General features: G+C 48.6%; 2 protein-coding genes across 2 annotated transcripts in view; one reads left to right on the top strand and one right to left on the bottom strand.

Annotated features, from left to right (window-relative positions):
* LOC116975639 overlaps window positions 1-27592 on the top strand; it is a 613100-nt gene that overhangs the window by 353919 nt on the left and 231589 nt on the right. The window lies entirely within an intron of this gene.
* Window positions 5218-6285, bottom strand: LOC116975644 (C-X-C chemokine receptor type 2-like). The gene has a single exon (XM_033024972.1). It carries the CDS (start codon window positions 6283-6285, stop codon window positions 5218-5220), a length of 1068 nt encoding a protein of 355 aa, XP_032880863.1.

Genomic DNA, 27592 nt, shown 5'->3' with positions numbered 1-27592 from the left:
CAGATTGATCGTTAGGTTTGCCTCCGCTAGACGATGAAATACCTCCTTCAGATGACCGATGTGTTCGAACCACGACCTGGAGCACACAACCAAATCATCAAGATATGCCTCACAGAAGGACAAACCAGACAATACAATGTTCACCAACCGTTGGAAGGTTGCCGGCGCATTGCGCATCCCAAATGCCATTACCGTGTACTGAAGAAAGTCATCAGGCGTAACGAACGCAGAGATCTCCCTCGCCCGCCTAGTCAAAGGGACTTGCCAATAGCCTTTTAACAAGTCCAACTTAGACACAAAAGATGCACTTCCCACACGATCCACGCAATCCTCCATCCGTGGAAGAGGATAGCAATCCGGCTTAGTTACACTATTTAATTTCCGATAGTCCGTGCAAAACCTGTCCTCCCCATTAGCCTTCGTCGCCAGTAGACACGGAGAACTCCACGGGCTACAACTAGGTTCAGCAATGCCATGCCGCCGCATATAGTCAACCTGACTTCTTAGACGATTACGCTTGTCAGGGTTGACCCGATACGGATGCTGCTTAATTGGCGTAGCACCGGCCACGTCAATGTCATGCTGCAGCACAGACATCTGAGAAGGCACATCCGAGAACAGTGACACATTTGACTTCACCAAAGCAAGCAGGTCACCCCGCTGACCTTCAGTCAAATGAGACAACCGCAAGGGAAGCATCTCCAAAGCCTCAGAGTTACTCAGCTTTCCCTGCGTTACTGCCACAGACAACCGTGCCTCCCCCACATCACCACCCGTGTCAGGGGGCAGCACCACTGCAGCCAAAACAGGCTTAGAAGGACATAGCTCCGACCCATCAACCTCCACAGGCTCCTGCTCATGGTACTGTTTCATCATGTTGACATGACAGAGCTGAGTCTTACGCCTCCGATCAGGGGTACCAATAACGTAATCCCTCTCACCAACCTTCTTAACCACCTGATAGGGACCGCTATACCGAGCCTGCAGACTGGAACCAGGAATAGGCAACAACACCAGGACCTTGTCACCTGGAGAAAAATTCCTACTAGAAGCCTTCCTGTCGAACCAGTCCTTCACCTAGACTGAGCAGAGGCAAGATTACCCATTGCCAGTTCGCATGCCCTCCTCAGTCTAGAGCGAAAAGTACAGACGTGGTCTAAAATACTCCGTTTTGTATCCTCCTGCAACCATTTCTCCTTCAGGACCCTCAACGGACCACGTACAGTATGCGCGAACACCAGGTCAGCAGGACTGAACCCTAAAGACTCCTGCACGACCTCACGCACCGCAAACATAACTAGATGAACTCCCTCATCCCAGTCTTTTTCAAACTCCAGGCAGTAAGTCCTCAACATAGATTTCAAAGTCTGGTGAAACCTCTCGAGAGCTCCCTGGCTCTCAGGATGATACGCACTGGAGTAACAATGCTTAATATCTAACAATTTCATTACCTGACCAAAAACCTTCGACATGAAGTTGGTACCTTGGTCACTCTGCACAACCTTGGGCAAACCGAACAACGAAAAAAACTTAGTGAGAGACTTAACAATTTCAGGGGCAGTAATTCTACGCAAAGGGACCACCTCCGGAAAGCGGGTAGTCGCACACATAATTGTTAATAAAAACTTGTTGCCCACCCTTGTCCGAGGTAGAGGGCCCACACAATCAACTAGAATCCGCTCAAACGGCTCACCGACCACAGGGATTGGATGTAAAGGCGCAGGAACAATCGATTGGTTCGGCTTTCCTGCCACCTGGCAAATGTGACAACACCTGCAGTGCTGTTTCACGTCCTTTTTCAACCCTGGCCAAAAAAAATTCCGTAAGATGCGGTCATACGTCTTATTGACCCCCAAATGTCCACCCAGAGGACCATCATGAGCCAAACAGAGTATCTCGTCCCTATACCGACGAGGCATCACAATCTGATCAACCACGCTCCAATCAGCATGCCCAGATATATCCAAGGGAGACCACTTTCGCATCAGTAAGCCATCCCTTAGAAAATACCCCTTTGCTGTGGAATCCATATCCCCCTCAGGCACTGCGCAGTCGAACAGATCAGATAAACCTGGATCACTCTTTTGCTCCTCAACCAGCCGGTCACGTGACAGTGACACCGGCACATTTCCAGACACTATCCCATCTTGAGATGGAGAAACACCCTTCACCACACAGGATCTATCATCCTGATCCCCAAAAATGCTCTCACTCAGGTCCACCACATCCTCAAACTTCGCCTGGCTCTTAGCCATAGCCCTCGTGACAGCACAAGCTGCGAAGACCTTTGGATGCTGCATAGCCAATCTATCAGGACTCTGCACCATCGGAACAGCCGTCACCTCAGGAGTGACTAAAACTCTACCTCCTGCCAAGTCATTCCCCAAAATCACAGAAACTCCCCCAACGGGAAAACACGGCCGTAACCCAACAGTTACCCGGCCTGAAACCAACTCGGACTCGAGACGCACGGTATGCAAAGGCACTACCATGTCATCCATCCCGAATCCTACCACTGGGACACTTGACCCAACCGATGATTCCCCAGAAAACGGCAGTACACCATCCAATATAAAGGACAGAGTAGCACCAGTATCACGCAAGATGGATACTGGAACTCTATCACCCCCATCCTCTAGAGAAACAAAACCATTCATGATGAACGCAGAATAATTCCTACACTCATCAGACTCAGGCACCTCAGGTACGACAGGTGCCTTCTGTGCACCCACCAAAGCCACAGGCTTTGCATTTTTCTGCTTCAGAACGGGACACGACTTTAACATGTGCCCTCTCCTTCTACAATAGTAGCACACAGGACCTTCCTTAGTCCTCACATTTCCGTCAACCTTATCAGCTCGGACCTCCCCCTGTATCAACGTGCTGCCACTTGCAGGCACAGAAACAGCTTTGACACTGCCACCGGCGACACCACCACGATCAACCGGCCGTGCACCAAAACTATAGGATCGCCCAACAAAATCAGATTTATGAGTCAATACATACTCATCTGCCAACACCGCAGCCTTAGACACCTCATTCACCTTCTGCTCATTAAGGTAAGTAGTAACCCTCTCAGGGAGACAGTTCTTAAAGTCTTCCATAATCATCAAGGCCCGCAGTAGCTCAAAATCCTTCACTCCTTGAGAAGCGCACCACCTGTCAAAAAGTGCCTCCTTCTCCCTAGCAAACTCCACATAAGTCTGACTATCAAACTTCCTAAAGCGCCGGAACTTCTGCCGCTACGCCTCTGGAACTAATTCATAAGCCCTTAATACTGTAGACTTCACACACTCATAGGCCAGACTGCTTTCAACAGATAAAGACGAGTACACCTCCCGTGCTTTACCCACAAGGACACACTGCAATAGCAAGGTCCACACGTCCCTAGGCCACTTCAAGGACAAAGCCACCCGTTCAAACACTGTGAAATACTTGTCCAAATCCTCCTCACGAAACGGGGGAACCAGGCGGATGTTCTTGCTCATATCAAACTCCCGCTCCCTAGAAGAAACCCGGGAATTATCTATTTCTTTTTCCCGCAGCTGAAATATTGCCCTTTTGGTTTCCTCCTCAAGCTCAAGCCGTTTCATTTCAAGAACATGCATGAGCTCTTTCTCTTTTAACAAAGAGGCAATTCTCTGTGACTCAAGCTCCATCTCCTTCAGTTTAATGACGGCCTCCATGTTCTGAACTGGCTGAACAGAAGGTGGGGGACTGTCTGCACCACCAGGCAAAACCCCACCCTCCACCAACGCAGCCCACAACTCCGATTTAATGGAGTGTTTCTTTGAATGCTTGTCAATAGTCACGGCATAGTTCTCAGCCAGCAAAATCAAATGCTCTTTCGTACATCTATCAAACAACTCCCGACTAGGAGCCTCAACAAATTCTTTCACCTTAAATTCCATTTCTAATGTAGCCCCAAACCACCAGCTAAAACTTGGGCACTAATGCTACCACAAACAGGGAAGAAAAAATTCCCTCACAACACACAGACTTCCTCAGTCCAGAAGCCTACCAAAAAAAACCCCCCTAAAACGTCTAGGGTCCTCAAAACTTAGGACGAGCCCCCATTTTGTTACGACTCCCGAATGCAAGTACTTCAGAGCCGCGTAACACAAGTCAAAAACCAGGTTCAGGTTCAAAAACAGTTTTAATTATTCATTGGAACACAAAACCCAAACCTGATTTAAACAACCCAGTCAGGGATATGGATAAACCGACAAACAATTTAACAATGCTCCAGCCAGCCACGCAATGGGCCGTCGAACCAGAGATTCCAAAACCTGCCCAAAGAGATACAACCCTGAAACCAAAATACATGAAAACTCTAATGTCAGCCCTTATCCGTCCCAATTCAATATCGGTTAACAAGGAATGGTGAAAATACACAAAGTTCTATGCCATGTGGTCAGGCTTCCTCGGCCCACACCAGCAGTCTGCTCATCAGTCAGGATCGACGAAGAAGAGAGAGAATCCTGGGAAGCTCTGGTATTTATACTTCAGATGAGTCACCCGTCACCTGACGCAGCTTGGCCAATCGGGTACAGGAGCCTTTAACCCCTCGATTCCAGACTCACAGCCACGAGGCCTGTACTTGGGATAGAAACAGAGAAAGGTAAGTACATAGCATTCACCAGGAGGGGGAAGCGCCTAACAGTGTGTGTGTGTGTGTGTGTGTGTGTGTGTGTGTGTGTGTGTGTCTGTGTGTGTGTGTGTGTGTGTGCGTATGCGTATCTGTGTGTGTGTGTGTGTGTGTGTGTGTGTGTGTGTGTGTGTGTGTGTGTGTGTGTGTGTGTGTGTGTGTGTGTGTGTGTGTGATAGTGTTAATGTGCGGGGATCGCTGGTCGGTGCGGACACGGTGGGCCGAAGGGCCTGTTTCCACGCTGTATCGCCAAAGTAAACTTAACTAAACAGAGAGCTAATGAAGACGTGACAACCTGTTGCAGGGTGAAGCCAAGAATCTTTGCGTGTTTTATTTACCAAATGTTACATAACTCAGTCATGAATGGCTACTGGGGGGGGGGGGGGGGGAATGCAAGAGAGACAGAGAGAGATGGATTAATGGGAGCAGAGAAGCCAAAGAAAACACAAGTGGTATGACTGACCACAAATCAGCGGAGAAGAAACATCTCCTCGCACTTAATCCAATGCAACAGACAAAAGACCAATCAGGTTTTGACGAGTGGTTGAGTTTTTGCTGTCATGACGAATCTATATCGTGGCCGCAGTGAGTCCAGATTCAGAGGATGTCGACACGGATCGCTTGTAATGGGCTTGGACACTCTGTCTGACGAGCCCTTTATTAGCCAAGAGTTTGACCAGGTTCCTCCTGAACTTCACCCCGATGAAGGCGTAGAGGATTGGGTTGATGCAGCTGTGTGTGTAGCCCAGGGTTAGCCTGGCGGTTATTGCGTTGTCCAAGTGGTCGCGTCTGGCGCAGGTCTGGTCAATGAGACTGCTCCTCATCAGTGTGTCCACGAAGACCGTGACGTTGTGGGGCAGCCAGCACGCCAGGAAGGCCAGCACCACCGCGATGATGACCTTCATGGCTTTCTGCTTCTGGAAGCCCTTGGTCTGGCACAGTTTCCACACGGTGACGGAGTAGCAGAAGACCATGGCGGCCAGCGGCACGAGGAAGCCCATCACGTGCCGTACAAACCTGGTGGCGGTTCTCCAGATGTCGGCCGATTGTCCGTCGAGGATCTCGTAGCACAGGGTCCTGCGATCATGGATCAACTCACCCTTGTGGAGGACGGGCAAGGACAGGAGCAGGGCCACGAGCCAGACGACGGCACACACCAGTTTGACCATCCACGACCTATTGCGGCCGTGCGACTGGGCAGAGCGGACAATGGCCAGGTAGCGGTCCACGCTGATGCAGGCCAGCAGCAGGATGCCACTGTAAAAGTTCACCTCCTGCAACATACTGATCACCTTACACATGGCGTTACCAAACACCCAGCCAGACACGGCGTCCACTGCCCAGAAGGGCAGGGTGAGGGCAAAGAGCAGGTCGGCCGTGGCCAGATGGAGCAGGTAGACGTTCGTGGATGAGATGGAGCGGCGGTTGTGAAGGATGACCACCATCACCAACAGGTTCCCCGTCACGGCCAAGAGACACACCAGGCTGTAGACCGCGGCCAACATCACGTTGATCCAATTGCCAATGGAGGTGTGCATGCATGGGGCTGCACTCAGGTCCAACGCCGGGTAGTCAACATAGCTGTAATTGTCATACATATCCCCATAGTCATAATACGAAAAATTGTTGGAATCCATCCCTGCAAGAATACACACGTTAGACGGGCATGTAGAACATACGCCAAGAGACTAGAGTCAAGTCAACAATGTTTCATTGCCCACCCTCCACTTACAATCTGAACAAGGGTCCCGAACTGAAACGTCACCTATCCATGTTCTGCACAGATGCTGCCTGACCCGCTGAGTTACTCCAGCACTTTGTGGGCCGAGTAACTCAGATTTGTGGATCGAGACTTTTCTTCAGACTGATGGAGTGGGGGGGGGGGGAGGGGTGGGTGGGAGAAAGCTGGAAAAGAGAGGTTGGGGACGGGATAAAGCCTGGCAAGTGATGGGTGGATATACAAGGAACTGCAGATGTTGGTTTACAAAAATGATGTAAAGTACTGGAGTAATTCAGTGGGTCAGGCAGCACTTCTAGAGAAGGTGGATAATGTTCTACAGAAAGGTCTCAACCAGAAACGTCACCTCTCCATGTTCCCCACATACACTGCCTGACCCGCTGAGTTACTCCAGCACTCTGTGAAACGTCACCTATCCATGTTCTCCACAGATGCTGCCTGACCCGCTGAGTTACTCCAGCACTCTGTGAAACGTCACCTATCCATGTTCTCCACAGATGCTGCCTGACCCGCTGAGTTACTCCAGCACTCTGTGAAACGTCACCTATCCATGTTCTCCACAGATGCTGCCTGACCCGCTGAGTTACTCCAGCACTCTGTGAAACATCACCTATTCATGTTCCCCAGAGATGCTGCCTGACCCGCTGAGTTACTCCAGCACTCTGTGAAACGACACCTATCCATGTTCTCCGCAGATGCTGCCTGACCCGCTGAATTACTCCAGCACTTTGTGTTTATCTTCAGTGTAAACCAGTGACTGCAGTTCATTCCTTCGGATTTTACTATAGATTCTGTGTTTGCCCCGGAAAGTACACTAACATGCTCTCAAACTCCATAATATTTGTAATTTCATAAGCTCACAAGTGATAGTAGCAGAATTAGGCATTCGGCCCATCATGTCTACTCCACCATTAAATCATGTCTGATCTAGCTCTCCCTCCTGACCCCATTCTCCTGCCTTCTCCCCATAACCCCTGACACCCGGAGAGTTGTGAGTCTGTGGGATTCTCTGCCTCAGAGGGAGGTGGATGCTTTCAAGAGAGAGTTAGATAGGGCTCTTAAAGATAGTGGAGTCCGGGGATGTGGGGAGAAGGCAGGAACGGGGTAATGATTGGGGATGATCAGCCATGATCACATTGAATGGCGGTGCTGGCTCGAAGGGTCGAATGGCCTCCTCCTGCACCTATTGTCTATTGTTTATATATTTTTAAGCACATAGAACATGTACCAAGATGCAGGTGAGTTTCCATTGTCATATGGGGGTCCCATAAACAGGACAATGACATTCTTACTAGCAGCACAAGAGCAGGTTATGCTAACCTGTTACGTGGTCAAATCCCGTAATTAACAACAAAAACAAACTGCCAGAGGAGGTAGTTGAGGCAGGGACTATCCCATCATTTAAGAAACATTTGAACATACACATGGATAGGACAGGTTTAGAGAGAATGTGGATTGTCTCCTTAGTGGAGCGTCACAACGGCTGGGAAGGCGTATTAAGACTGGTGCACACACAGCCAACCCACGGTCCTTGACAGATCTGGGTCAGGATCCAGTGGCATGGAGTCCAAGACGACCGGAGACCCTTTTCTGCTGCAGCTTTCATCCGCCTTCCCAGCCGTTGTGACGTTAGCTCCACTAAGGTCAGCCAGCACTGGATGTTTTCAAGAGAGAGTTAGAGTTAGAGTTAGATTTAGCTCTTAGGGCTCATCAAGGGATATGGGGAGAAAGCAGGAACGGGGTACTGATTTTGGATGATCAGCCATGATCATATTGAATGGCGATGCTTGTTCGAAGGGCCAAATGGCCTTATCCTGCAACTATTTTCAATGTTTCTATGTTTCTATTCCCTTAACCTGTATCTGCACACTGTGGACGGCTTGATTGTTATCATGTATAGTCTTTCCACTGACTGGATAGCAGGCAACAAAAAAACTTACAGCGTCAGGGACCCGGGTTGGATCCTGGCTATGGGTGCTGTTTGTACGGAGTTTGCACGTTCTAGCCGTGACCTGCGTGGGTTTTCTCCGGGTGCTCCGGTTCTTCCCACTCTCCAAACACGTGCCGATCTTTGTAGGTTAGTGGGTTTCGGGAAAAATTGTAAATTATCCTTTTGTGTAGGATAGTGTTAGTGTGCGGGGATCGCTGGTCGGCACGGACGCAGTGGGCCGAAGGGCCTGTGTCTCCGCTGCATAGAAACATAGAAAATAGGTGCAGGAGTAGGCCATTCGGCCCTTCGAGCCTGCACCGCCATTCAATATGATCATGGCTGATCATCCAACTCAGTATCCTGTACCTGCCTTCTCTCCATACCCCCTGATCCCTTTAGCCACAAGGGCCACATCTAATTCCCTCTTAAATATAGCTAATGAACTGTGGCCTCAACTACCTTCTGTGGCAGAGAATTCCACAGATTCAGATCCACTCTCTGTGTGAAAAATGTTTTTCTCATCTCGGTCCTAAAAGATTTCCCCCTTATCCTTAAACTGTGACCCCTTGTTCTGGACTTCCCCAACATCGGGAACAATCTTCCTGCATCTAGCCTGTCCAACCCCTTAAGAATTTTGTCAGTTTCTATAAGAAAACTCTAAACTTAACTAAACTTATGAAATGGTGATTTCTCAGTCTTCCTATCACTGTTTTCACTGTTTATTTAATTATACCCCCTCTCTATCTAAACTGTGATTGCCTGACACCTGATATGCCAAACCCCCCCACCCCCCGCGAAGAAGGTCCCGACCCGAAACGTCATCCATTCCTTCTCTCCAGAGATGCTGCCTGGCCCGCTGAGTTACTCCAGCATTTTGTGTCTATCCGGTGTAAACCAGCATCTGCAGTTCCTTCCTACACACCTGATAAATACTCTGACGTTTGGCCACAGAGTTTGGCGAATAGTTTAGACAATAGACAACAGGTGCAGGAGTAGGCCATTCGGCCCTTCGAGCCAGCACCGTCATTCACTGTGATCATGGCTGATCATCCCCAATCAGTACCCTGTCCCTGCCTTCTCCCCATATCCCCTAACTCCGCTATCTTTAAGAGCCCTATCTAGCTCTCTCTTGAAAGCATCCAGAGAACCTGCCTGCACTACCCTCTGAGGCAGAGAATTCCACAGACTCACCACTCTCTGGGTGAAAAAGTGTTTCCTCATCTCAGTTCTAAATGGCTTACCCCTTATTCTTAAACTGTGTGGCCCCCTGGTTCTGGACTCCCCCAACATCGGGAACATGTTTCCTGCCTCTCGCGTGTCCAATCCCTTAATGTTTCAATAAGATCCCCTCCCATCCTTCCAAACTCCAGAGTGTACAAGCCCAGCCGCCCAGTTGAGTGGAGGTGCAGATTAAGATCACCTTACCTGTTCTTGCAGGTGTTGGGCCTGTTACATGTGTGAAGTCTATTCACCAGCAAGACACAAACAAGTTGGTTGACAGCAACTGTGAGAAGACTCTGGCATGAGAACACTGAGCATCAACAATGGGCGATTTAACGTAGAGGAGAGTGTTGCAAGAAGTTAAGAAACATAATGTGCAAAATAGGATGTACCTCCGGGAAGAGAAGAAGAAATGTTCCCACAGACGGTGGAAACTGCAATAGTAAATATCACGCACACCAACAAACACCGACTGTCATCACTGCTGAGAATCACGTTCATTAACTCTCCATGTACTGACAACCAGGGCCCTCAGTTTAAGAATAAGGGGTAAGCCATTTAGAACGGAGATGAGGAAACACGTTTTCACCTAGAGAAGGTAGACAAAAATGCTGGAGAAACTCAGCAGGTGCAGCAGCAACTATGGAGCGAAGGAGATAGGCAACATTTCAGGCCGAAACAGTTCTTCAGACCCTTCTGCAGTTCCTTCTTAAACACTTTGTCACCCAGAAATGTGTGAGTCTGTGGAATTCTCTGCCTCAGAGGGCGGTGGAGGCAGGTTCTCTGGCTACTTTCAAGAGAGAGCTAGATAGGGCTCTTAAAGATAGCAGAGTCAGGGGATATGGGGAGAAGGCAGGAACGGGGTACTGATTGTGGATGATCAGCCATGATCACATTGAGTGGTGGTGCTAGCACGAAGGGCTGAATGGCCTACTCCTGCCACTATTGTCTATTGTCTATGATCACATTGAATGGCGGTGCTGGCTCGAAGGGATGAAAGGCCTACTCCTGCACCTATTGTCTATTGTCTATTGTCAGCATTTGGAGTATTGTGTGCAGTTCTGGTCGCCCTCATTTCAGGAAGCATGTGGGGGCTTTGGAGACATTTGGTGCAGAGAAAGGTGGCGGATGTGCAGGAGTGGGCGCCGTCTGTGTATGGCAGCCTGCCCGCAGTCCGTCTCTACACCTTTTTTTATTCTATTTTATTTTAAGTCCTGTTAAAAAATGTTAGTGGAGGTCTTCTATGTGGGGGGTGGGGGGTGGGGGTGGGGAAGGGGGAAACTTTATTTCTTAGTCACCTACCTGGTCGGAGAGGCAGCATCCCTCCAAGCTGTTTCTTCGCCCCGTCCTCGCGGCCTACCATCGAGAATGGAGCGGCGTTTCCTGTTGGGACCGAACGGGACTACAGCTTCGGCGGCGGTGGCGCAGCGCTGGGATACATCGGACTGGCTGCACGGCCACAAATGGGCCCCGACCTCGTGTGTTTCACAGAGGAAGAGGACTTAACTTTCTGGTGCCTTTCTCCACAGTGGAAATGTTTGATTCTGCTGTGGGGGGACGTTTGTGTTGAACTCTATAATGTGTTGTGTCCATTTTATTCATTTTTTTAACCTTTTTCTATGGTTTGTATGGAAACTTATTATTTAATTTATGTAAAGCACTTTGGTGTCAATGCGAGTTGACTTAAAACGTGCTATATAAATAAAACTTACTTACTTACTTACTTACAGGTGTAGAGGAGGTTTACCAGAACGATGCCGGGATTAGAGGGTTTCAGCTACAGGGGGAGGTTGGACAGACTTGCATTGTTTTCTCTGCAACGTCAGAGGTTGAGGGGAGACCTGATAGACGTTTATAAAATGATGAGAGGCGTAGATAGGGTAGACAGTCACAACCTTTTCCCCAGGGTGGAGATGTCCAAGACTAGAGGGCACAGCTTTAAGATGAGCAGACCGGCATGGTGGTGCAGCGGGTAGAGCTGCTCCTTCACAGCGCCAGAGACCCAGGTTCCATCCCGACTACGGGCGCTGTCTGTACGGAGTTTGCATGTTCTCCCCGTGACCTGCGTGGGTTTTCTCCGGGTGCTCCGGTTTCCTCCCACACTCTAAAGACATGCCGGTTTGTAGGTTTAAATGGCCTCTGTAAATTGCCTCTAGTGTGTAGGGAGTGAGATAACATAGAACTAGTGTGAACGGGCGATTGATGGTCGGCATGGACTCGGTGGGCCGAAGGGCCTGTCTCCGTGCTCTCTCTCTTGAAGGAGTCTAAAAGTAAAATTAAAATCATGAAAGAGGCAAAGTTTAAAGGAGATGTGTGGGGCAGGTTTATTTACACAGAGGGTGGTGGGTGCCTGGAACGCGCTGCCAGGGGTGGGGGTGGAGGCAGATACGGTAGTGGTGTTTAAGAGGCTTTTGGATCGGCACATGGATATGCAGGGAATGGAGGGATACGGATCACGTGCAGGCAGAGGGGAGTTGGTCTTGGCATCATGTACGGCATGGACATTGTGGGCCGAAGGGCCTGTTCCTGTGCTGGACTGTATGTTCTAGTCTGTGACCTAACTTAGCTAACCACTAGTGGGAGAGACTAGGACTAGAGGTCAAGGCCTCAGAATTAAAGGACCAAATGGCCTCCTCCTGCACCTGTTGTCTATTGTCTATTGATGGGCCGAATGGTCTATTTCTGATACGCTGAATTCCCCTTTGACATCTGATCAGCCAGGACACATCTAATAGCTGCTGCGTGATGGCACCAAACAAAAATATTATTGAAACACCGTGGGTCTTTCGACAGAGTTGGACAGTTGCCTAATTATATCCAGGAAACATCTTTCAAACGGCATTTCCTCAACAATTAACCCGATCAACACATTTGTACCATGGAGAGGGGGAGGATAGAGTGTGTGTCGACAGACACAAAAACCATCAGCAGGCACCAACTCTGGAGAAAAGGAATAGGTGACCTTTACTTTTGAGGATTTGAGTATAGGAGCAGGGAGGTTCTACTGCAGTTGTACAGGGTTTTTTTTTAGTTTTTTTTAATTCTATTTTATTTTTAATATGTTTTATTATTTATTTATTATTTATTTATTTTTATGATACTGACTGTAAAGGGAAATTCATTTCATTGTCTCTAATTGAGACAATGACAATAAATTTGAATACAATACAATACAATACAGTATTGCGTAGAGTTTTTGTCTCCTAATCTGAGGAAAGACATTCTTGCCGTAGAGGGAGTACAGAGGTTCACCAGACTGATTCCTGGGATGTCAGGACTTTCATATGAAGAAAGACTCGGCTTGTACTCCCTAGAATTTAGGAGATTGAGGGGGGATCTTATAGAAACTTACAAATTTCTTAAGGGGTTGGACAGGCTAGATGCAGGAAGATTGTTCCCGATGTTGGGGAAGTCCAGAACAAGGGGTCACAGTTTAAGGATAAGGGGGAAATCTTTTAGGACCGAGATGAGAAAAACATTTTTCACACAGAGAATGTTGAATCTGTGGAATTCTCTGCCACAGAAGGTAGTTGAGGCCAGTTCATTGGCTATATTTAAGAGGGATGTGGCCCTTGTGGCTAAAGGGATCAGGGGGTATGGAGAGAAGGCAGGGATGGGATACTGAGTTGGATGATCAGCCATGATCATATTGAATGGCGGTGCAGGCTCGAAGGGCCGAATGGCCTACTCTTGCACCTATTTTCTATGTTACTAGAACGATCCCAGGGATGAGTGGGTTAACATATGATGAGCGTTTGTCGGCACTGGGCCTGTACTAGCTGGAGTTTAGAAGGATGAGCGGGTACCTCATTGAAAATTACAGAATAGTGAAAGAGTGGATGTGTGTAGAGGATGTTTCTAATAGTGGGAGAGTCTAGGACTAGAGGGCTCAGCCTCGGAATAAAAGGATGTACATTTAAAAAGTGTATGAGGAGGAATTTCTTTGCTCAGAGGGTGGTGAATCTGTGGGAAGGGGTGGAGAGGGTCCAGAGGAGGTTTACAAGAACGATCCCAGGAATGAGTGGGTTAACCTATGCTGAGCGTTTGTCGGCACTGGGCCTGTACTCGCTGGAGTTTAGAAGGATGAGGGGGTACCTCATTGAAACTTAAACAATAATGAAAGGCCTGTATAGAGTGGATGTGGCGATAATGTTTCCACTGGTCTAGGCAGGGAGACAAATTCTTGATTCGAATGGGTGTCAAGGGTTATGGGGAAAAGGCAGGAAAATGGGATTAGACAATAGACAATAGATGCAGGAGTAGGCCATTCGGCCCTTCGAGCCAGCACCGTCATTCAATGTGATCATGGCTGATCATCCACAATCAGTACCCCGTTCCTGCCTTCTCCCCACATCCCCTGACTCCGCTATCTTTAAGAGCCCTATCTAACTTTCACTTGAAATCATCCAGTGAATTGACCTCCAATACCTTCTGAGGTAGAGAATTCCACAGACTCACCACTCTCTAGGTGAAAAGGTTTTTCCTCATCTCCTTTCTAAATGGCCTACCCCTTATTCTTAAACTGTAGCCCCTGGTTCTGGACTCCCCCAACATTAGGAACATGTTTCCTGCCTCTAGCGTGTCCAACCCCTTAATAATCTTATATGTTTCAAAAAGATGCCCTCTCATCCTTCTAAACTCCAGTGAATACAAGCCCAGTCGCTTCCTTCTTTCCACATATGACAGTCCCACCATCCCGGGAATTAACCTCGTGAACCTATGCTGCACTCCCTCAATAGCAAGAATGTATTTCTTCAACTTGGAGACCAGAACTGAACACAATACTCCAGGTGTGGTCTCACTAGGGCCCTGTACAACTGCAGAAGGACCTCTTTGCTCCTATACTCAACTACACTTGTAATGAAGGCCAACATGCCATTCGCTTTCTTCACTGCCTGCTGTACCTGCATGCTTTCATTGACTGATGAACAAGGACCCACAGATCGCATTGTACTTCCCCTTTTCCCAACTTGACACCGTTTAGATAATAATCTGCCTTCCTGTTTTTGCTACCAAAGTGGATAACCTCAAATTTATCCACATTAACCTGTCCAAGTCACCCTGCATTCTCATAGCATCCTCCTCACAGTTCACACTGCCACCCAGCTTTGTGTCATCTGCAAATTTGCTAATGTTATTTTTAATCCCTTCATCATCAATATCTTATCTTATATTACTAAAACTCTGATCTTGACCGCTTTTGGCCCACTGTGCTGCGATTTCCGACAGAACACCGCCACCTATGGCCGTCATTTTTGGCCACCTCGCTCAGAACCCCCATCTGCCTTACGGGTGCGGAGGATTTTTCCCATCGATGACACCTCAGAGAGATATTAATGTTTTAAAAAAATTCACCATTCTCTCTGCTGCCCCTGCTGGAGGGTGGGGGAGGGACTATAAAACCAGAAAGTGGTATGCCTCACTCAGTCTCTGCAAGATGGATGAAGCCTAGGGTCACGTCTCTCTGAGCTCTGAATAACACTGAACAAATATCTACACAACTGTGAGTCCCCTTAATGTGGTTTGAAAATGAAAATATGGTTTGAGGTAAAAAAGCACTGCCTGCAAATGGTTGTTTGGGTGCTTTGGCTTGAAGTTGAAAGGCACTACTTACTGCAAATGGTGGCTTGGGAGCTTTGGCTTGAAGTTAAAAGGCACTACTTATGGCAAATGGTGGCTTGGGTGCTTTGGCTTGAAGTTGAAAGGCACTACTTACTGCAAATGGTGGCTTGGGTGCTTTGGCTTGAAGTTGAAAGGCACTACTTTCTGCAAATGGTGGCATGGGTGCTTTGGCTTGAAGTTGAAAGGCACTACTTTCTGCAAATGGCCGCTTGGGTGCTTTGGCTTGAAGTTAAAAGGCACTACTGCAAATGCACTTACTTCCTGTTTGCACATATTGATTTTATATAAAATGCTACCACTTACAGCTGTGAGTTTTGGCCATCTTACTCAGTCCCCCTCCGCTGAGCAGGTGCAGAGAATTCTTCCCATCAATTAAAAATAAAAGTGTTAATATTGTTTTAAAAATGCTAAGAATCTCTCTCCTGTCAATCACGCCCTGAAAGCCACACCTTTTCCGGTGGGAGGGGGAGGGGTTATAAAACCTGGCAGTGTGGGTGTGGCTCAGTCTCTGCATGATGGGGGAAGGAGAGGTCGCGACTCTGTCTGAGCTGTGAATCAACTGAACACGCTGAATGTCTACTGAATTGTGAGTTTGGTGTTTTGTGTGGTTTTATGGTCGTTTCACCCTGCATGAAATGGTATGAAGCTGCATTTGAATTTGGTGGCCTTGCACCCTGCTTGAAATGGAATGAAACTGCACTTGAATTTGGTGGCCTTGCACCTGCTGAAAGTGGTATGAAACTGCACTTGAATTTGGTGGCCTTGGATCCAGCTTGAAGTGGTATGAAACTGCATTTGAATTTGGTGGCCTTGCACCCTGCTTGAAGTGGTTGGAAACTGCACTTGAATTTGGTGGTCTTGCACCCTGCTTGAAATGGTAGGAACATGGATTTGAATTTGGTGGCCTTGCAACCTGCTTGAAATGGAATTTCAAGGAATAGTCATGAGTCAACTGCCAGCCCACGAGCCGTGAGTGAGCTGCCAGCAGATCAAGCTTGAGGAACTGAGCTGCCATCCCAAGAACCCATACCAGCACTCCAAAAAGCCCCCCCACTGGCCACCAATATTGGAATTGGTGGAGAGGTGGAATATTGCGTTGGGGACCAGCCCTCCCGTGTGAACATGGGACCCAACGGGTCCCATTTAGTCTAGTATATTATAAATACTGCGGGCCCATCACCGAGCCTTGCAGTACTCCACTAGTCACTGCCTGCCATTCTGAAAGGGACCCGTTAATCCCTACTCTTTGTTTCCTGTCTGCCAATCACGTCTCTATCCATGTCAGCACTCTACCCCCAATACCATGTGCCCTAAGTTTGCCCACTAATCACCTATGTGGGACCTCATCAAATGCTTTCTGAAAGTCCAGGTACACTACATCCACTTGCTCTCCCTTGTCCATTTTCCTAGTTACATCCTCAAAAATTCCAGAAGATTAATAATAATAATAATAATAATAATAATAATAATAATAATAATAATAATAATAATAATAATAATAATAATAATATCTTTTATTGTCATTGCACATCAGTGCAACGAGATTTAGTATGCAGCTTCCTACCGTTGTTTAAAATAAATAAATAAATAAATAAACTGTGCGACGTGTCCATCCGAGGGAGACCGTCCAGGGGGATGGGGGGCACTCAGCAGGGCCGGTTCAGAGCCGCTATAGCTCTGGGAATGAAGCTGTTCCTGAGTCTGGAGGTTCGGGCATAGAAGGCCTTGTAACGTCTGCCGGAGGGAAGTAGTTCGAACAGTCCGTTACAAGGGTGTGAGGAGTCTTTATGGATGCTGACGGCCTTCCTGAGGCACCGTCAAACATGATTTCCCCTTCGTAAATCCATGCTGTCTCGGACCGATCCTGTTACTGCTATCCAAATGTTCGGCTATTTCATCTTTTATAATTGACTCCAGCATCTTCCCCACCACCGATGTCAGGCTAACTGGTCTATAATTCCCTGTTTTCTCTCCCCCGCCTTTCTTAAAAAGTCGATTAACATTAGCTACCCTCCAATCCACAGGAACTGATCCTAAATCTATAGAACATTGGAAAATGATCACCAATGCATCCACGATTTCTGGGGCCACTTCGTTAAGTACCCTGGGATGCAGACCATCAGGCCCTGGGGATTTATCAGCCTTCAGTCCCATCAGTCTATCCAACACCATTTCCTGCCTAATGTGGATTTCCTTCAGTTCCTCCGTCACCCCAGATCCACTGGCCACTAGTACATCAGGAAGATTGTCCCTGATGGCTGTTGGGAAGAAGCTGTTCTTGTACCTGGACGTTACAGTTTTCAGGCTTGTGTACCTTCTTCCCGATGGCAACGGTGAGATGAGTATGTGGCCAGGATGGTGTGGGTCTTTGATGATGTTGGCTGCCTTTTTGAGGCAGTGACTACGATAGATCCCTTCGACGGTGGGGAGGTCAGAGCCAATGATGGACTGGGCCGTGGTCACAACTTTCTGTAGTCTTTTCCACTCCTGGACGTTCAAGTTGCCGAACGAAGCCACAATGCAACCAATCAGCATGCTCTCTACTGTGCACCTGTAGAAGTTCGAGAGAGTCCTCCTTGACAAACCGACTCTCCGTAATCTTCTCCGGAAGTAGAGGCACCGATGTGCCTTCTTTATAATTGCTGGGTCCAGGAAAGATCGTCGGAAATATGCATGCCCAGGAATTTGAAGTTTTTGACCCTCTCCACCACCGTCCCGTTGATGTGAACAGGATTGTGGATCCTCATCCTTCCCCTATCAAAGTCCACAATCAGTTCCTTGGTCTTACTGATGTTGAGAGCCAGGTTGTTGTGCTGGCACCATTTGGTCAGTCGGTCAATCTCACTTCTAGACTTGTCCCCATCAGTGATTCGTCCCACCACAGTGTAGCCGGAGAACTTGATGATGGAGTTCGCACTATGTCCAGCTACGCAGTCATGAGTATAGAGTGAGTACAGCAGGGGGCTGAGCATGCAGCCTTGAGGTGCTCCTGTACTAATTGTTACTGAGGATGGAGTAAATCAGCGGGTCAGGCAGCATCTGTGGAGAACATGGATAGGTGATGTTTCACAGCGTGCTGGAGTAACTCAGCGGGTCAGGCAGCATCTGTGGAGAACATGGATGGGTGACGTTTCACAGAGTGCTGGAGTAACTCAGCGGGTCAGGCAGCATCTGGATAGGTGATGTTTCAGGTCGAGACCCTCTGTAGACCATTATCCACCTTCTCTAGAAGTGCTGCCTGACCCACTGAATTACTCCAGTACTTTACATCATTTTTGTAAACCAGCTTCTGCAGTTCCTTATATATCCACCCATCACTTGCCAGGCTTTATCCTGTCCCCAACCTCTCTTTTCCAGATTTCTCCCCCCCCCCCCCACTCCATCAGTCTGAAGAAAAGTTTTGATCCGAAACGCCGCCTGTCCATTCCTTCCTCAGATGCTGCCTCACACGCTGAGTTCTTCCAGCACTTTGTGTTTTACTCAGGATTCCGGCGTCTGCCATTTCTTGTGGCTGCAATGAATCCAGGCCACCACCTGAGGGCAGCAGAGATACATCATCAGCCCACAACAACAGATAGACAATAGGTGCAGGAGTAGGCCATTCGGCCCTTCAACCCAACACCGCCATTCAATGTGATCATGGCTGATCATCCCCAACCAATACCCCGTTCCTGCCTTCTCCCCATATCCCTTGATTCCGTTATCCCAAAGAGCGAAATCTAACTCTCTCTTGAAAACATCCAGTGAATTGGCCTCCACTGCCTTCTGAGGCAGAGAATTCCACACATTCACGACTCTCTGGGTGAAAAGATTTCTCCTCATCTCAGTCCTAAATGGCCGACCTCTTATTCTTAAACTGTGTGGTCCCTGGTTCTGGACTCCCCCAACATCGGGACCATGTTTCCTGCCTCTAGCGTGTCCAAACCCTTAATGATCTTATATGTTTCAATAAGATGCCCTCTCATCCTTCTAAACTCCAGAGTGCACAAGCCCAGCCGCTCCATTCTCTCAGCAAAGAGGTCCCACCATCCCGGGAATTAACCTTGTAAACCTACGCTGCACTCCCTCAATAGCAAGAATGTCCTTCCTCAAATTAGGGGACCAAAACTACACACAATACTCCAGGTGTGTTCTCACTAGGGCTCTGTACAACTGCAGAAGGACCTCTTTGCTCCTATACTGAACTCCTCTCGTTATGAAGGCCAACATGCCATTCACTTTCTTCACCATTTAGATAGTAATCTGCCTTCCTGTTTTTGCTACCAAAGTGGATAACCTCACATTTATCCACATTAAACTGCATCTGCCCACTCACCCATCCTGTCCAAGTCACCCTGCATTCTCATAGCATCCTCCTCACAGTTCACACTGCCACCCAGCTTTGTTTCATCTGCTAATATTACTTTTAATTCTTTCACCTAAATCATTAACGTATATTGTAAATAGCTGCGGTCCCAGCACCGAGCACTTGCGGCACCCCACTAGTCACTGCCTGCCATTCTGAAAGGGACCCGTTAATCCATACTCTTTGTTTCCTGTCTACCAACCACTTCTCCATCCATGTCAGCACTCTACCCCCAATACATGTGGCCTAATCTTGCCCACTATTCTCCTATGTGGGACCTTATCAAATGCTTTCAGAACGTCCAGGTACATTACATCCACTGGCTCTCCCCTGTCCATTTTACTTGTTACATCCTCAAAAAATTTCAGAAGATTAGTCAAGCATGATTTCCCCTTCGTGAATCCATGCTGACTCAGACTGATCCTGTTACTGCTATCCAAATGTGCCGCTATTTCATCTTTTATAATTGGCTCCAGCATCTTCCCCACCACCGATGTCAGGCTAACTGGTCTATAATTCCCTGATTTATCTCTCCCTTCTTTCTTAAGAGAGTCCAGAACCAGGGGCCACAGTTTAAGAATGAGGAATTTAGAACGGAGACGAGGAAACACTTTTTCTCACAGAGAGTGGTGAGTCTGTGGAATTCTCTGCCTCAGAGGGCGGTGGACGCAGGTTCTCTCGATACTATCAAGAGAGAGCTAGATAGGTCTCCTAAAGATAGCAGTCAGGGGATACGGGGAGAAGGCAGGAACGGGGTACTGATTGTGGATAATCAGCCATGATCACATTGAATGGCGGTGCTGGCTCGAAGGGCCGAATGGCCTACTCCTGCACCTATTTCCGTGTTTCTACATCGGTCTGCATGGACGGGATGGGCCGAAGGGCCTGTGTCTGTGCTGTGTGACTCCAGGATTCTCGATGGGTTTTCCCAACCCACTGTTTAACTTTCCCAGGGATAGGCCCTATTTGCAGCAGGATTTATAATAGGATGTGGTTCCAGGATGTGTAAACACACTGTTTCCTCAGTGTCAGACTGACTCTGGATTCCACCAGCTCGTCTGTAACTCCCCTGCGCTTAAGGAGCGGCTGGGTGGCGCAGCGGGTAGAACTGCTGACGGTACACACTGACTAACCAGGAATCTGTCATTCTGCCCCTTAAAAATGCCCAATGACTTGTCCTCCACAACCAATGAATTCCACAGATTCACCACGCTCTTGCTAAAGAAATTCAATAGACTGGAAAATATTGGGCTTGTCTTGGCAGAAAAACCAGATCAATTTTTCAAGACAAGGGCACCCTTCACTGAATTCTTACAAGGATATTATGGCGCAACACAACTTTGGATTTAAATCTAACTATGGGTTGGGTGAGGTGGGCTGGGGGGGAGGGGGGTGGGGGGGGACGAGAGGCAAGTATATCTCCACTTTTCTCTTTTTTTTCTCCTTTCTTTTTTTTTCTTCTCCTCTCTTTCATCTTTACTCACTCTTTGGCCAATGCTACTTTGGTGGCCTTGGGGTTCTATCTTTTCACCTTTCACTATTTCTCTTTCTTGGTCTTTCTCTTTTCTTTTCCCTTATTTTCAAGTTAAAAGGTTAATACAATACAATACAATACCATTTATTTGTCATTTGAACCTCACATGAGGTTCAAACGAAATTTGGTTTCTGCAGCCATACAAGAAAAGAACCAAGACACACACCAACACAATTTACACAAACATCCATCACAGTGAATCTCCTCCTCACTGTGATGGAAGGCAAAGTCTTGTCTCTCCCCTGCTCTCCATTACTCTCCCGAAGTCAAAGTCAAAGTCCCCGGCGGGCGCTAGCAAGTCCGCGGCCATTTAAAGCCGCGCCGGGCGATGTAAGGCCCCGCTCCAGGTCGCTTTCAACCCCGCAATTCAAGCGGGAGAAGTCGCCGTTGCCGGTGCCCCGCAAAGCGGTCTCCCACCGGGGACCCACAAGCTCCTGGTGTCACCATCCACCGGAGTCGGGTCGCAGCCGGGCGCCACCGCAGCTCTCCACGCTCCGAAGCCGGCCAGCTCCACGATGGTAGGTCCGCAGCTCCGCCGGCTCCGCGACTTGAGCTGTCGTTCCGGTTGGAGGCCGCTCCACGGTGCTAGGCCCCAACGACAACGGAGACCCGACAGGGAAAAGGTCGGGTCGCCAGTACAGGGAAACATAGAAACATAGAAAATAGATGCAGGAGTAGGCCATTCGGCCCTTCGAGCCTGCACCGCCATTCAATATGATCATGGCTGATCATCCAACTCAGTATCCTGTTCCTGCCTTCTCTCCATACCCCCTGATCCCTTTAGCCACAAGGGCCACATCTAACTCCCTCTTAAATATAGCCAATGAACTGGCCTCAACTACCTTCTGCGGCAGAGAATTCCACAGATTCACCACTCTCTGTGTGAAAAAAGTTTTTCTTATCTCGGTCCTAAAAGATTTCCCCCTTATCCTTAAACTGTGACCCCTTGTTCTGGACTTCCCCAACATCGGGAACAATCTTCCTGCATCTAGCCTGTCCAACTCCTTAAGAATTTTGTAAGTTTCTATAAGATCCCCCCTCAATCTTCTAAATTCTAGCGAGTAGGAAGAGATTTAAAAGTTTCCCCCACCCACACATACACATTTAAAAGCCCACTACAAACTATACCCTCAACGGGACAAAAAAAACCCACAGACTGTAGAGACCGCTGTGACATCGGTCACGCCGCCCACAATTTAAAATTGAAGCTGTACAATAATTGTATAATTTTATTATAAATATTTGATATTTTATATTTATATAATGTCTATATAAAACATTCATTGTTTTATATAGACAATTTTCTATTGTCTATTGAATTTCTTTAAATTCAATCAAATTTAAAGAAATTCAATAGACAATGAATGCAGGAGGCCATTCGGCCCTTCTAAACCAGCACCGCCATTCAATGTGATCATGGCTGATCATCCCCAATCAGTACCCCCCGTTCCTGCTTTCTCCCCATATCCCCTGACTCCGCTATTTTTAAGAGCCCTATCTAGCTCACTCTTGAAAGCATCCAGAGAACCGGCCTCCACCGCCCTCTGAGGCAGAGAATTCCACAGACTCACAACTGTGTGAAAAATTCCTCCTCATCTCCTTTCTAAAGGAACGTCCTTTAATTCTGAGGCTGTGCCCTCTGGTCCTCGACTCTCCCACTAGCGGAAACATCCCCTCCACATCCACTCTACCCAGACCTTTCACTATTCGATATGTTGGGCCGACTCTTATCGTGCTTTAGACTTGATATACAGCGTGGAAACAAGTCCTTCAGCTCGCCGAGTCCACGCTGACCAGCAATCACCCCGTACACGAACACTTTCAACACACTAGGGACAGGTTACTATTTATAGAAGTCTACAAACCTACAAACCTGTGTGCCTTGGGCGGCACGGTGGTGCAGCGGGTAGAGCTGCTGCCTCACAGCACCAGAGACCCGGGTTCCATCCTGACTACGGGTTCCGTCTGTACTGAGTTTGCACGTTCTCCCCGTGACCCGCGTGGGTTTTCTCCGGGTGCTCCGGTTTCCTCCCACACTCCAAAGACGTGCAGCTTTTTAGGTTAATTGGCTTGGTGTAAATGTGAATTGTCCCTGGTGTGTGTGTAGGATAGTGTTAGTGAATGGAATACAGAAGAGGTAGTTGAGGTGGGTATTATCGTAAAGTTTAAGAAACATCTTGGCAGGTATGTGGGTTGAGTGGGATATGGACCAAAAAGACAATAGACAATAGACAACAGGTGCAGGAATAGAGGCCATTCGGCCCTTCAAGCCAGCACCGCCATTCAATGTGATCACGGCTGATCATCCCCAATCAGTACCCCGTTCCTGCCTTTTCCCCATATCCCCTGACTCCGCTATTTTTAAGAGCCCTATCTAGCTCTCTCTTGAAAGCATCCAGAGAACCTGCCTCCACCGCCCTCTGAGGCAGAGAATTCCACAGACTCACAACTCTCTATGTGAAAAGATGTTTCCTCGTCTCCGTTCTAAACTTATTCTTAAACTGTGGCCCCTGGTTCTGGACTCCCCCAACATCGGGAACATGTTTCCTGCCTCTAGCATGTCCAAGCCCTTAACAATCTTATATGTTTCAATGAGATCCCCCCCATCCTTCTAAACTACAGAGTGTACAATAGCATGAGCAAGTTGGGTCGAAGGGCCTGTTTCCTAGCTGTGTGACTCTAAGAGACTCCATCACATGTGACTGGTGAGTGTAGTGCGTTCGGCCGAACACACTATGGGAACTACACTCACCCCCCTGCAGGACCTATACACCAGGAGGTGCAGATCCAGAGCCAGCAACATTATGGGGGACCCCTACCCCCCCAGCAACGGACTGTTCCAGCTGCTACGGTCAGGCAAGCGCCTCCGCTGTCACGCTGCGAAAACAGAGAGGATGAGACGGAGTTTCCTCCCACAGGCCGTCAGGTCTGTAAACTCTTGTTTACTGTTGTGTTTTGTCTTTTTAATTTTCTAAAATGTAAATATTGGTTCTGTTCTTGTTTTACAGAATCCCGCAGGAATTGCCACTTTCATTTCACTGCACATCTCGTATGTGTATGTATGTGACAAATAAACTTGACTTGACTTGACTTGACTCAGGGCTGCCAACTCTCACGCTTTGAGCATTAGACTCATGCATTTCAGCCAATTCTCACGCCCTCACGCTGAAGACGGAATTCTCACGCTGACAGGCTGTCTTCAGTCCCTGCACAGCAAAGATCCTATAGCGGAGCTATAGGATCTTTGCTGCACAGTTTGTCTCTTTGCGCCACATGGCAGCGATCTGCACGGATTGGGGAAGCGCGTCGGTCCCGGGCAGCGGGTGTCAGCGCTTTTGTGCACCATCTGCTAGCGCTGCGCTTCCGGCTGCCGCAGCAACCTCGCTCCCTCCCTCCCTCTCTCCCCCCTGCCCAAAGATCTTATAGGCCAACAGCCAAGAGTGTTTAGCCCCTTTTTGCTTTGGTACTTTATTTTCAGATGTTTCAATTATAATCCCTGTTTTTATATTCTAGTCCTCTCAATATAAATCCTGTCATGGCATTTGCCTTGTGGCATTCATCTCTGTGGATCATCACCTTGTCGTGGTGGAGAAGCTTGTGTGGTCCTGAGATCCTGAGAGCGATGCCGTCTGGAGCTATGCTCCTGGTAGGGCAACCCATGGCGGTAAGGTCAAGGGGGAGGTCTCTGACAAAGAGCAATCCAAACAAGACCTCAACGGTGGAACAGGCGGAGGACGATGGCTGACATTAGTGGAGCGTCACAACGGCTGGGAAGGCGGATGAAGGCTGCAGCAGAAAAGGGTCTCCGGTCAATAGACAATAGGTGCAGGAGTAGGCCATGTGGCCCTTCGAGCCAGCACCGCCATTCAATGTGATCATGGCTGATCATCCGCAATCTGTACCCCGTTCCTGCCTTCTCTCCATATCCTCTGACTCCACTATTTTTAATAGCCCTATCTAGCTCTTTCTTGAAAGCATCTAGAGAACCGACCTCCACCGCCCTCTGAGGCAGAGAATTCCACAGACTCACAACTATCTGTAAGAAAAAGTGTTTCATCGTCTCTGTTCTAAATGGCTTACCCCTTATTCTTAAACTGTGACCCCTGGTTCTGGACTCCCCCAACATCGGGAACATGTTTCCTGCCTCTAGTGTGTCCAAGCCCTTAACAATCTTATATGTTTCAATTAGATGCCCTCTCATCCTTCTAAACTCCAGAGTGTACAAGCCCAGCTGCTCCATTCTCTCAGCATATGACAGTCCCGCCATCCCGGGAATTAACTTTGTAAACCTATGCTGCACTCCCTCAATGGCCAACATGCCATTCGCTTTCTTCACTGCCTGCTGTACCTGCATACTTATTTTCATAGACTGATGTACAAGGACCCCCAGATCCCGTTGTACTTCCCCTTTTCCCAACTTGACGCCATTTAGATAATAATCTGCCTTGGACTCCATGCCACTGGATCCTGACCCAGATCTGTCAAAGACCGTGGGGTGGCTGCCTGTGCACCAGTCTCCCCACGTTTACCAAAGTCACGCACAGGCGTCCTCCAACCCTGAAGACACCCATGGTCAGCCATGACCGCAGGGGGCCTAAGAAGAAATTATAATGTTATATTTTTGATTGTCTGCTGTGTTCCGTTTGTTTTAACCTTTGGCGAGCAAAGCACCATTCATTCATTCATTCATTATCGAGCCTCAGAAACAGAAGATCCCGGAGAAAACCCACGCAGGTCACGGGGAGAACGTACAAACTCTGTACAGGCAGCACACGTAGTCGGGATCAAACACGGGTCTCTGGCGCTGAGAGGCAGCAGCTCTACCCGCTGCGACACCCTCAAAGTTCCACTGTGATAATTGCTAAGAGTCTCGACCCGAAACGTCACCCATTCAGATTCAGATTCAGATTCAGATTCAATTTTAATTGTCATTGTCAGTGTACAGTACAGAGACAACGAAATGCATTTAGCATCTCCCTGGAAGAGCGACATAGCAAATGATTTAAATAAATAATAATAAGTGATAATAAGTGTCCGGGGGGTGGGGGGGTGATTGGCAGTCACCGAGGTACGTTGTTGAGTAGAGTGACAGCCGCCGGGAAGAAGCTGTTCCTGGACCTGCTGGTTCGGCAACGGAGAGACCTGTAGCGCCTCCCGGATGGTAGGAGGGTAAACAGTCCATGGTTGGGGTGAGAGCAGTCCTTGGCGATGCTGAGCGCCCTCCGCAGATAACGCTTGCTTTGGACAGACTCAATGGAGGGGAGCGAGGAACCGGTGATGCGTTGGGCAATTTTCACCACCCTCTGCAATGCCTTCCGGTCGGAGACAGAGCAGTTGCCATACCATACTGTGATGCAGTTGGTAAGGATGCTCTCGATGGTGCAGCGGTAGAAGTTCACCAGGATCTGAGGAGACAGATGGACCTTCTTCATTCTCCTCAGGAAGAAGGGACGCTGGTGAGCCTTCTTGATCAGAGTTGAGGTATTGTGGGTCCAAGAGAGGTCATCGGAGATGTTGACTCCCAGGAACCTGAAGCTAGAAACACGTTCCACCTCCGTCCCGTTAATGTGGATGGGGGTGAGCGTGCCGCCCCTGGACTTCCTGAAGTCTACAATGAGCTCCTTGGTCTTCTTGGAGTTAAGGGCCAGGTTGTTGTCAGCGCACCATGCTGCTAAGTGCTGGACCTCCTCCCTGTAGGCCGACTCATCGTTGTTGCTGATGAGGCCAATCACCGTTGTATCATCTGCATACTTGATGATGGTGTTAGTACCATGTACAGGTGTGCAGTCATAGGTGAAGAGGGAGTAGAGGAGGGGGCTCAGCACACAGCCCTGTGGAACGCCGGTGTTCAGGGTGAGGGTTGAAGAGGTGTGCTTGTCTAACCTAACAGACTGGGGTCTGTTGGTTAGAAAGTCCAGTATCCAGTTGCAGAGGGAGGGGTCGATGCCCAGGTTACCGAGTTTGGTGATCAGTTTTGATGGTATAATGGTGTTGAATGCTGAGCTGTAATCGATGAACAGCATTCTTACGTAAGTGTCTCTGTTGTCGAGGTGGGAGAGGGCGAAGTGAAGTGCCGTTGAGATGGCATCCTCCGTACTCCTGTTCTTGCGGTAGGCAAACTGATAGGGATCCAGTGTGGGGGGTAGGCAGCTTTTGAGGTGTGCCAGGACCAGCCTCTCGAAGCACTTGGTGATGATGGGGGTAGGTGCAACTGGGCGGAAGTCGTTGAGGCTTGCCGAAGTGGAGTGTTTTGGCACTGGCACGATGGAGGTGGATTTAAGGCACGTGGGGACAACTGCTTGGGCAAGTGACAGGTTGAAGATGTCAGTCCAGACGTCTGTCAGCTGCGCAGCACAGGCCCTGAGCACGCGCCCGGGGATGCCGTCAGGGCCAGCAGCTTTACGTGCATTAGTCCTACTCAGTGCCACGAATACGTCGTAGGGGGTGAGTGTGAGGGGTTGGTGATCGGCAGGTAGCACAGCCTTGATGGCTGTCTCTAGATTGTCCCTGTCGAAGCGGCCATAGAAGTGGTTAAGCTCCTCAAGGAAGGAGGC

The sequence above is a fragment of the Amblyraja radiata genome, chromosome 7 (genome assembly GCF_010909765.2).
Source record: "Amblyraja radiata isolate CabotCenter1 chromosome 7, sAmbRad1.1.pri, whole genome shotgun sequence".
NCBI lineage: Eukaryota > Metazoa > Chordata > Chondrichthyes > Rajiformes > Rajidae > Amblyraja > Amblyraja radiata.
Note: the sequence above shows the minus strand (reverse complement) of the source record. Positions and strands in the feature narration are given on the sequence as shown.